We start from the raw sequence: 10,374 nt of genomic DNA, 5'->3' as shown, positions 1-10,374 counted from the left end.
CCAATGTTCTAAACTACCACCCTTCCTGACTCTTCCGTTTGGTGCTCCCGTTTCCCTCTTAACATCTAAACCCCCACATTATCTGACCCCCAAACGGCAGCACTCCTCCCGTCCCATGGATGGACTCAACCTCAACCCCCCATCCGTGTATTAAACATCAATCCGGATAAAGTCAGGGGACCAAAAGGCAGAAGCACAGACTCGTCCGTCCCGCTGGTACTGTCGTAAAGGTGGGGGTTAAACACGGAAACGACTGCCACCTCGCCCTCATGCTTGAGAAAGTGAAATGGCACGTTGGGGTTTAGAGCTCTTAACCGGTTCATGGCGTGTCGTGATATCAGTCTTGTTGGTTTGGCCTGCTCTTTGTCATGACAGGGAGGCCCAAGCGCTAAGGTCTTTGGCCGACACCGGCTACCTTATCCGTTTATGGCTTTACGACGAAGCTGTAGGCATGGCACCCTGACGGGAACGACGCGGAGATTTGTACCAGTACTTTGATACTTCAGTTGTGTTGTATACAACCAGTCTGACTTTATTCTTGCAGCATCCTTTACAACATGGTAACCAAGCAAGCCAAATGCGACACGGATATTTTTTCACCCAGCTTCCAGGCTCAACCTTCCAAAGCAAGAGCCTTTTCCCTTGGACCCGTTACAAGCTCAAACTCACCCGGATCCAGGGTGAGGGTATGCCTGCCGCCCGTCATGCTCCTCAGATGCCCATCGTACTTCATCATCTCCTTCAGGGGAGCCTTGCCCATGATATGCAACATCCTCACACTGCCGCTCATCTTCTTACCTTCGTCCCTCAGACTCTGCACGCCCTCATACGGATCAGGAGGAACATAGACCCTGGTTAGGTCAATCCTTTCCCCGCCCTGGCCGTCCACGCTACCAGAGTAGTCATCCTCTTCGGGCTTGCGCACCTCCATCACCTGACCGCCGCGCGCAGAGCTAATATCGTGCTGGATGGCATGCGATGCTTCTTCGGGGCAGTGAATGGTAAAGTTTGTAAAAGGCTCCAGTATACCGACTTGAGCGTTCTCATGGGCTTCCTTCAGCGCTGCGCGCACAGCAAAAAGCGCGGCGTTGGTGATGTGCCCACCCGTAGAGTTCTTACTCCAGTCCTTCTCTGGGTCAAAGGTAATGTGAACATGACACTTTCTAACAGGGGCGCTGCGGCGGGGACCGCGGGAGAGGCCGGCGATGGCGCCGTTGAATAGCTGCTGGCGGACTGTCTCGGTGTCAAATGGAAGCTCATCCGTGTTTTCGGGCAGAGGAATCGAGACGTGAATAATATTGCCGTCGCGCTCGATACTGGACTCAAGCAGAGTGTCGTGGTGGCACGCCTTGAGGGGCTCGAGAAGGACTGTACAAGCAGCTCTGCCAGCAACACCACGGAGAGCACGGTCGTACTCATGATGGTGGGGGCGAGTGGGGGCAAAGAGGCATTCCGAGTACTCAACCTCAATATCACCCCAGATGGCCGTCTCCTTTTCGATCTTGTAATGCGTTAAAAGGCGGTCTTGGGCGATCTCGAGGTGGAGAAGCCCCATGCCAGAAAGAATGAGCTGCTCCGATCTTTCGTCTTTGTGCCATCTAATACTTGGGTCCTCTCTGGAGAGACGTTGGAGGGCATCCACGATCTTGTCGCCAGCTGTCTTGGTATATGGTTCGATCGATATAAAGGCGACCGCTGGAGGGGTCTCCGGGGCCTTGATGCGAACGCTCCTGTACGCCTCGGGAGCCTGTGCTTGGTGGCCCGGGAATGTCAACAACGTGTCTCCAGTGCGTGCTTGTTTGAGGCCAGTCATGGCCCCGATGTGCCCGGTTGGAAGGGTTTGGATGTCGTGGTAATCCTTGGCAGAAACATGCATGATGTTTTGCGGCTTTTCAAAGACGTGCATGTTGCTGTTCCACATGTGGCTGCTTCTGCTGAGACTGCCATGATATGTGCGTACCCAGCTCATCAAGCCTCGTGCCCCGCTATCCACCACCTTGAAGACGTGAGATACCGACAATACTGGCTCTGGCTTTTGGTGCGGGGCGCCTTTCTTCTTCGGGGCCGTCTCCATGAATTCAGAAAACGTGACGGTCTTGGAACCTGTAATGAGACGCAACTCTGGCCGCTCAGAAGGGTTCGGGAGGTAGTCAACCACAGCTTCAAGTAGAGGTTGAACGCCGATGTTGGTCAGGCTTGAGCCAGCAAACACTGGGGTGAACTTGGCCTCTCCATCGATAATTAGCCGGCGGATAGCCTTTTTGATCGTTCCGGAAGACACATTGATGTCACGTTCGAGATACTCTTCCATAATGCCTTCATCCTGGTCCGAGAGCTTGTCAATCAAGTGGAGACGGGCCTTCTCCATCTCATCCTTGAGGGCAGGGTTGTGTGTGGCGAGGGTCTCCTTCGGTACCACCGTCATGGCACCGGAATTCTTGGAGAATCTGAGGCCAACTTCATGAATGACATCGATAACACCAACGAATTCGTCTTTTTGCCACCAGGGAATCTGGCAGAGCAAAGGCCAGGTTTTGAGCCTGGCCGCCGCCTCTTGAACTGCTCGCTTGAAGGAAGCACCGTCGCGATCGAGCTTGTTCACATACAAGAGTCTGGGGATGTTAGAAAGATGGGCCGACTGCCAGACGCGCTCGGTATGGGTTTCAACCCCTTTTACACCATCCATGATACAGACGGCACCGTCGAGGATAGGCAGACAACGGTCGACCTCGTAACGAAAATCCTGATGGCCAGGGGTGTCGATGAGGTTGATGGTTTTTGACTCCTGACCGTTGGGTAAGACGGATTTTGGTGGCCATTGAAAAGTCACAGCGGCTGATTGAATGGTGATTCCTCTCTCCCTTTCCATGGGAAGGAAATCTGTCGTGGTATTGCCGTGGTCAACATCTAAAGGCTGTCAATATCTGTGACTACCACCGGGGAGTGGGCGGAATGGTCCAAAGCATACTTCCAATATGCCTTGTACGGCCGCTGTGATAGAGCATGCGTTCCGTAGTCGTAGTCTTGCCAGCATCAACGTGGGCAATGATGCCAATGTTGCGGATGTTCTCAATCCTCGCCTCGTGGTGAGCATGTTCGGTTGCATAGCTCCTGATGCCTTTTCCAATTGAGCTGTTGGAATTGCACAGCCGGGCATTTTTTAGAACTAAGAGACGAAGCAAGAGCTTCCCCTGGCCGTGGCGGCAGACATGGGATGAGACGGTGGTGAACATTCCCAAGCCTTGATCCCTTCGGCTCAGCTTGTTCGATACCAGGTATGCTGCTGTGAGCCCACAAGAGATAAACTACCAACCCGAGGATAGCTTCAGTCAACGAGTCAGCAGCCAATCAGCTCTGCATAACAAGCTGCCGAGCTTACTGCTTAGGTCCTGTTGAACGAAGGGAAGGGGACCATGCCTCTAGACTAAAGAAGACGTAGCCAGAAGGACAGCTGTTGATTTTCTCACTCGGAGATCTTGAACAACAGAGCTGTCTCTGAATTGAGTTTCGATTTTTAGAGCAGTCAGGCAGGGTAGCTTTAGGACAGGAGCTCATGCTGCGAGCTTCAGGTGGACCGTGCGTACCCCGCTCCCAAATCCCAGCCATAGATCGCTTGGCGCTTCCATTTCCATTGTTTCCAGAGGGAGCAAGGCGCCGAACGACACAAGCCACCCGCGGTCACATCCAACCTCACCTCAGGTGCTTCACGCTGGACACGCCACGCTACGCTATACGGCCACAACGACGACGTGCGACTGGCCAAGTTACCTGGATCCAAACGAGTTGAATTATCAGAAACACTTGCTATTGTGGCCCGGCCACTCCCTCCAAGAGCTCCCCTGTCACACCGCACGTCATTGCCGGGACCGACAAGCTTCCCAACAACTGCGCAATAACTAGACCTCCCACGTCATCTCAACAGAACATCCGCATATCTTAGTTCGAACCACATAATAAACCGCCATGGACTACAGCGCATCGATACCAGACGACCATGCTGCCGAGGCTTCGCCTTGGGGTAACTCTCCCAGTTCCTCGCCCAGACAGGATCAGACCGGCTTCGGCTCCAGCATCGCCGGGCTGACGGGCGATGCCCCGCCCTCCCGTTACCGATTCCCCTCCCACAGCTCCAACAATGGTCTCCACGGCGATGGCGGGTTCGGCGCAAGCGATTCTGATTATAAGCGACCAGACACTGCGAGCACTGTCTCAGCTGCCGAATCCCATGGCGTGGAGCCCAGTATGGACGAGCCGGGCGGCGTCCAGCATTACACGGAAAACCACGCTTCAGGGGCTGGCGACCATGGGCCATCATCTCCAGGACCTCAGCATCAGCATCAGCAGCAGCAACAATCGCAAAATCCTGCGGCCGAAGGGGCACCCCAGAGTCAAGACCGGCCGCAACAGCAGCAGCCCCGGCGATCGCAGGCGCCCCAGTTCAAATTGCAGGCCAAGATCACTGGGCTGGAACGGACGGGAAGGAAGGATCCTATTTTGAGATTTGATGTACATGTACGGCCCCTTTCTTGGTTATACGTCGTTAGGAACAAGACGGATGCTTACAAGAAAAAGACAAACTTCCCTGCCTTTAGAACGACACAGTACCGCGATGTACGCCGTCTCCACTCTGAATTCATCAAGCTTGCCGAGCACTTGATCTCGGCCAACCCCGAGGCTATTGTGCCGGCGGTACCGCCAGCTTTGACATCCGCCGGTGCGGGCACCGAGGAGGATGAGATTCGTGTCAAGGCGCTCCTCCAGCGGTGGTTCAACTACGTCTGCAGCAGCGAGGTGTTGGCCAGAGATCCTGAAATGGTGCTTTTCGTGGAGAGCGATTTCGGCTACAGCCCCATGGTAAAAAAGAAGCAGCCGGCTACTGGTGTGCGCAGAAAGATCTTGAAGCAGTTTGCCCCGCCCCCAGATGACACTCCTGAGCTGCAGGAGGCCCGCCCCATTGTCAAGCTATTTTATTTGGGAGCGATGGATGCTGGGCACAAGGTTGACAAGCTTGTCAAGTCACGCAGAGGTATGTGCCCGATTGTTCTTTGCTACGGTCAAGGAAACCCAAATCTCTGACGATGAACTCTAGGTCTCGGACTTGCCGAATCCGACTTTGGCGTCAAACTTGGCAACATGCACGTTCAAGAGCTCCATCCAGGGCTAGCCAATGCCTATCGCAAGCTAGGCAAGATCGTCCAGACCGTCGGCGACTTCCACGCCGCCCAAGCAACAGCTGAGGCTACCACCATTGGTGACCCCTTCCAATACCACTCTCAGGATGCCTTCATCGTCAAGGAGACCCTCACGAACCGCCAAATTTTGATTCGCGAGTTCCTCCAAGCCCAGGAGCAAACCCGCAGCAAACTCAACGCGGCCGACCGCCTCAAAGCCTCCTCCAATGTCCGCCGCGAGAAAGTCGACGAAGCCATTGGCGCCCTGCACGAAGCGCGTGAGACAGAAACGGCACTCTACCAAAAGACCACCCGCGTCACACAAAATTTGGTTCACGAACGGCGCAAGTGGTTCGCTCGCACGGCAGCCGATCTACGGCTCTCCATCCGTGAATACGTGATTCGTGAAATCGAAGCCGAAAGGCGCACACTGGCACTCCTCGAGTCTGTGCGACCCGACATTCGAGCGATCGACTCTAGCGGTGGGCTCTCGCGTCTCGGGAGAGAGGCTCATCCGCCTGTCAGACGGGTCAGCATGGCTACCTCACAGGGACCCAAGGGCGACGCCTGGAGTGGTGTTCCTAGACGGCACGACAGCAACATGAGCAGGAGTGTCTCGGGAAGCTTTATGGCTGGCAGCGTTTCCGAGGAAGGGGAGGAAGGCGGAGAGGGCGGTTACGATCAGGGGGCAAGGACGCGGGCGTTGAGCGGTGGCGGCGGTTCGGTGGCTGGGAATCTGCCGGGTTTAGCGGAAGAGGACGACGAGGACAGGGTCGATGCGAGAAATGCGGCCAGTCGGTTGGCTACAAGCACCTTCTAACTTGTCAAAATTCTAAAGGATAAAGGAACATTGGGAGCGTGGTGTGGAAGAAATGTCTGTGATCAAACAGGGGGGTCAACGAGTCGAGATATTACATGATGAAAAAGAACTATTGCCCAGAAGACGGGATGGCCGAAGATGCAGAAGTATGATGTAAGAGGGACACGACAGTAGTAGTCCCGCAGTAGCCAGCAAGCAAGTTAGAAGCAGCCGCAGCAGGAGGAAGATGACGATGCAGAAAATGCTCGGTTTACAACTCACGTACAGCAATGGTTACACTGCCCTCGGCTTGACTTCGGTGACACAACAGCATGAACCACGGGGGTCTTTTGGTAGCCTAAAGGCCATCTCTTCACACATGATACTGGATGAGTCAGCCTGTGTGTTTTTGATGACTTAAATGTTGTGATACCGAAGGAAAAGGTGTGCTTGGTGGTTAGATTTTCCCTTATAGACATTGGCAAAAGATTAGGTAATGGCTGATGGTCATGAAGAGATAGCGGCTCGACTCCAGATGTACATGTATAGATACTTGCTCAAGGGTCAAAGCACCGTGCCGTCTGACAGTAGCATAGGTAGGGGACTCGTCTGATATCATGCCTCCCCGCAGGGAGTATATGCTTCTCGAGGCGCGTTGGGCTGTTTCTGTCAAACCCCTTTTTGGACGGATCTGTATCTATCTGAATATATTTTGTCCCGTCTGGGGGGGATCAACGACGTATGAAACCGGCAGTTGAACCTCTTCATCTATTCTTTTACCGCGTGTATTAAAAGCTAGATGACGACAGCAGACCAATGCCCATCTAGCAACATATGGGGAAACGGTTTTAACGATGACGACACCAGGGCAGAGGGCGGCTCAAAACATGCTCGCTTGTAAGCTCCCCGTCCCTACCACACAGCTGTCAAGCTGCTACATCCGCTGCTCCCCCTACCTTTTTAAGCTTCCCGTTGCCATGCTCGGATCACATCACCAACGTCAGCGTCCAACCGGTAGACACACCCGGCAGGGCCGTCCCGTCCTGTTCGTGGGGGACGGGCAGCAAGCTACCAGCGAGCGGGGACCCTTCAAAGTCCGAGTGAGCACGATACGGCCGGGCGCTCATGATTCCACTATACCGGCATACTTTTGGTTGTCGTCGACCTGTGTGGCAAAAGAACCGAGCACCAAAGTTAGCAACAGCGAACGGGCGCTTCGAGGCGAGGCCGAGGCTCCGGGGAAAGGGTCCGGAGGGCGGTCGCATAGAGCCTGCCGTCAACGTTGCTTTCACCGGCCACTGTTTTGGTTGCGAAGTCCAAGGGGCTCTCTTGGACCAGATCAGAAACCGAGGAAGCGAGCTCTGCACGCTCACCGCTTCGCCTATCCATCATCTCGGTAAGTGGTGTATTGTGTAGGTGCGGTGACAAACCCCCCTGGCCGATTTACCAGGGGGGTTTGCATGGTGGTGTCGTGCAGCTATATGTGTATGTACGGAATCCGTATAGCCCTGTGTTTTTTGTTATATCTGCAGGAGAGATGCAGGGTTTCCGTTGTACTCACCCGGTGCAGCCTCGTAGTGCCACAGTAGTGAATCCTGGTGTTCGTACGAGCGAGTATTGTTGGTACTGGTAACCTCTGCGAAAAACTCCATTAAAACACAGCTGCCGCTGCGAGCGAGGGGCAAGGCACCCATTGCCCTTCCAACATCTGTAGAACGCTAGCGAATTCCAACTCTTCTCGCCGGCGCACATGGGAACAAGATCGACTTTGCTCTCTGTGGAGGCAGGGCCGAATCTTCGCCGGAGCGACGGAAGCGGTTCCTAAGCATGTAGCTAGGCCTTCGGGAACCCGGAGCAGTTTGGCCCGATGCAACGGCAGGTGTTCGTGAATTTGATGGTGGGATTGGCCTACACTACGCCTTCCATGCAGACCTGGCGCCGATGGTCCCAGGTCCTGACAACGCCATCGGTTCCATAACAAGGAGCGGGGATACCAACCTACAGGCTAGGAGCCCCATGACGTGAGAGTTCATGGCGTGTATATTCGTGGAATATCGGCCAGCTGGCCGTAAGCCCTGACGACCTGGACCGCTTTGCGAGTTGCGAGATAGGCACCTTGAGCAGCAGCATCTCCCGGCTTTCCTCATTGAGCGTTCCTTTTGAGGGAGACGTGTCTTGAACCGTCATGAGATACTGGCCACTCTGAAGCAACACTGCCGCGTGCGTTTGATGTATGAGCGGGATATTTGAGTTGAGCGAGAGCGCTCTGTAAGGAGTCGTTCTCGTCATCAGTCTCTTCAGTCATCGAGTGCTGGAAAATCTCGCCAGCTAGGATCTGCCTATCTTGGTCCGAAGTGCCTAGTGGCCCCACACGCCGCTCCCGCCCCTGCTAGCGCGATACGATGATGGAATCGTGGGGCAGGTCTGGGCGTTGTTGCTTTTTTTCTTCTTCTTAGAGCCGCTGGTTGTTGGGTCGTCCAACCCCAGTTTTCTCCAACCTCATGTTCCTCGGTTGGGTTGCACAGGAGAGACGAGGAAGCATCCGACAAAGATCCGGGTGCGTTCGATAAGGAGCATGTACGGACTATGTACCTGTCCTGTTATCAGTCGTCTTGTCTGGAACTCAAGATCAACACGGCGTAATCGATCTCGGGCACCCACTGTGCGACCGCTGTATCTTGTCGGTGTTTTGATAAGGACTCGATAAATGTGCATGTTCGTATCGTATTTGGCTGTTGGGCCGCTTCCAGGGCCGCAGCATCCCGCCTCCGAGTAAGAGGTCTTCCGGCACTCACTCAGTCTTTGTGCAGCGGCGGCTGGACATCACCTCTCCCGAGATATACTTTCTTCGAGAGGGCAAATCACGGCGAATCTGGCTTCGTCAGCACTGCTGGAAGTTGGTGCTCCGTTTCAAATACCAAAAAAAGTGGAAGCTACCCCTGCCATGCCATGTGCGCAGGTTTCGCCATAGGGCCGGCAAAATACACGGTGCATATCGTTCATTTGTCTCCTCAGTTTGACAGCCCGTGGTTCCTGACCGCTAGAGCGATTTCTTCCGTGCTCGGCATGAATTGTTCGCAGGACATTTCTAGATCCGGACAGACTCATCACAGACGGGTCAGAATTCGAGCCATGTCGAGCGAGCTGTTGTCGTCGTAGCCGTTGAGATATCAACGGGTCCCCAGTCGTATTGGGGCATGTTGACCGGCCCACTTCCGGGCCGTTTGGAACGAACCCATGCTCTGTGGTGGAGCGGGGTTAGCAACATGTGGGGTTCAAGAATTTGGAGAGCTATACTATGAGGCTAGCGAGTGATCTCCAAGGGGTTTCCTTCCACCGCGTCGATCTGCCACAGATAGAGAGCTCTACCTCCAACACAAGCATCAGCGTACACACAGCCAGAAAATATGTACAAACGAGGCAGGTTTCCGAGCTGAGCTGGAGAACAGCTTTTGGGTTGCACCCGGGAGGCTACTTCACTGTGCGGAGACACATCCGTTCCCCAGAGCGACCCCAACCGCGGCCCGGCTCTTCCCCAGGAGATGTCAGCACTTTGTCACCCCTGGATCGCGTTATCGGCAGCGCGGCAGGGGAAAAGCGGAAGGAAAAAAAAAAAAAAAAAAGACGAAGGTGCAGAGAACCAACAGATAGGGTTCTTGCCTTCAACCTGGAGTGAGTACCTAGGGTAGACGCGGTAGCCGTAGATACCTAAGGTAGGTAGGTACCTAGGCAAGGCAGGTGCCCTGTACCTAGGTACCGCGCAATCTTCATGATTGACTCGAGCGTTTCATTCTTTTCCGTCTCTCTCCAGGTTTTTATCCCACCTACCTCCCTTTGCCTACATCTGGCTTGCCCCTCTAACTCGTCATCGACGCCATTCACAGCCCAGATGCGAACACCGCATCCCCACACACCCTTCTCCAACCCCCCGCCCCATTCATAATTCCTCCAGACTTCTCGTCCCTCCCCGTCCTCTCTCCGTCCACCCATCAAGACAGCTCGACACCTTTGACCCAAGTCCGCGATCGCTCTTGGGAGTGCACAATTCGGCCCACACCACCTTCGGCTCTACAGGCATCCTCTGCTCCCCATCGGTGTAAAGCTCTTCACAAGCATCTCTCCACCTGCCGGGGCGAGGTGAGGGTTCTGCTGCCTATACATATATCGTCATATCCCGGACGACGTTGTAGTGGCCGGGAGTTGTGTAGCCTCGCTAAACACTGGAACAGCCGGCCCTAGGCACCCGCCTTCCGTCTGATATTACCGTTACCGCCGACTTACCCTGTCCCCGTTGGCGTCGACCTGGCTTCTATTCTCATCGTTCTGACTCTTCTTCCCTCGGCCCCAAGCCGTTGTCGGCTTCGCAATCTGCCGGTTTCCCTCTTCCCGGTTATTGTTGTCTGA

At 54.7% G+C, this 10,374-nt stretch overlaps 3 protein-coding genes across 3 annotated transcripts; 2 read left to right on the top strand and 1 right to left on the bottom strand.

The window, feature by feature from the left end:
- Positions 1-417: 417 nt before the first annotated feature.
- Positions 418-3,505, bottom strand: MEF2 (Ribosome-releasing factor 2, mitochondrial). Its single transcript, XM_062943617.1, has 2 exons — positions 2,969-3,505; positions 418-2,907 (listed from the first exon to the last, which is right to left on the bottom strand). Exons 1-2 carry the CDS (start codon positions 3,231-3,233, stop codon positions 614-616), a joined length of 2,559 nt encoding a protein of 852 aa, XP_062806763.1. The 5' UTR covers positions 3,234-3,505; the 3' UTR covers positions 418-613.
- A 71-nt stretch (positions 3,506-3,576) lies between these two features.
- Positions 3,577-6,274, top strand: VPS17 (Vacuolar protein sorting-associated protein 17). Its single transcript, XM_062943616.1, has 3 exons — positions 3,577-4,512; positions 4,573-5,026; positions 5,090-6,274. The coding sequence occupies exons 1-3, from the start codon at positions 3,964-3,966 to the stop codon at positions 5,989-5,991; spliced, it is 1,905 nt and encodes a 634-aa protein (XP_062806762.1). The 5' UTR covers positions 3,577-3,963; the 3' UTR covers positions 5,992-6,274.
- A 3,560-nt stretch (positions 6,275-9,834) lies between these two features.
- Positions 9,835-9,913, top strand: QC764_0027950 (uncharacterized protein; the record flags this gene model as incomplete). The annotated part of the gene is made up of 1 exon (XM_062940147.1): positions 9,835-9,913. The coding sequence occupies exon 1, from the start codon at positions 9,860-9,862 to the stop codon at positions 9,911-9,913; it is 54 nt and encodes a 17-aa protein (XP_062806761.1). The 5' UTR covers positions 9,835-9,859.
- Between the last annotated feature and the right edge of the window lie 461 nt (positions 9,914-10,374).

The sequence above is a fragment of the Podospora pseudoanserina genome, chromosome 1 (assembly GCF_035222485.1).
Source record: "Podospora pseudoanserina strain CBS 124.78 chromosome 1, whole genome shotgun sequence".
Classification (NCBI taxonomy): Eukaryota; Fungi; Ascomycota; class Sordariomycetes; order Sordariales; family Podosporaceae; genus Podospora; species Podospora pseudoanserina.
The sequence above is the reverse complement of the archived record's forward strand: the minus strand, read 5'-3'. Positions and strand labels throughout refer to the sequence as shown.

Bases quoted from the DNA above. Each gene is read 5' to 3' on its own strand.
- MEF2 (XM_062943617.1), bottom strand. From the start codon at position 3,233: ATGTTCACCACCGTCTCATCCCATGTCTGCCGCCACGGCCAGGGGAAG. The intron at 2,908-2,968 runs GTATGCTTTGGA...GACAGCCTTTAG, and splicing joins CCGTACAAGGCATATTGGAA to ATGTTGACCACGGCAATACC.
- VPS17 (XM_062943616.1), top strand. From the start codon at position 3,964: ATGGACTACAGCGCATCGATACCAGACGACCATGCTGCCGAGGCTTCG. The intron at 4,513-4,572 runs GTACGGCCCCTT...TACAAGAAAAAG, and splicing joins TTTTGAGATTTGATGTACAT to ACAAACTTCCCTGCCTTTAG. The intron at 5,027-5,089 runs GTATGTGCCCGA...GATGAACTCTAG, and splicing joins GCTTGTCAAGTCACGCAGAG to GTCTCGGACTTGCCGAATCC.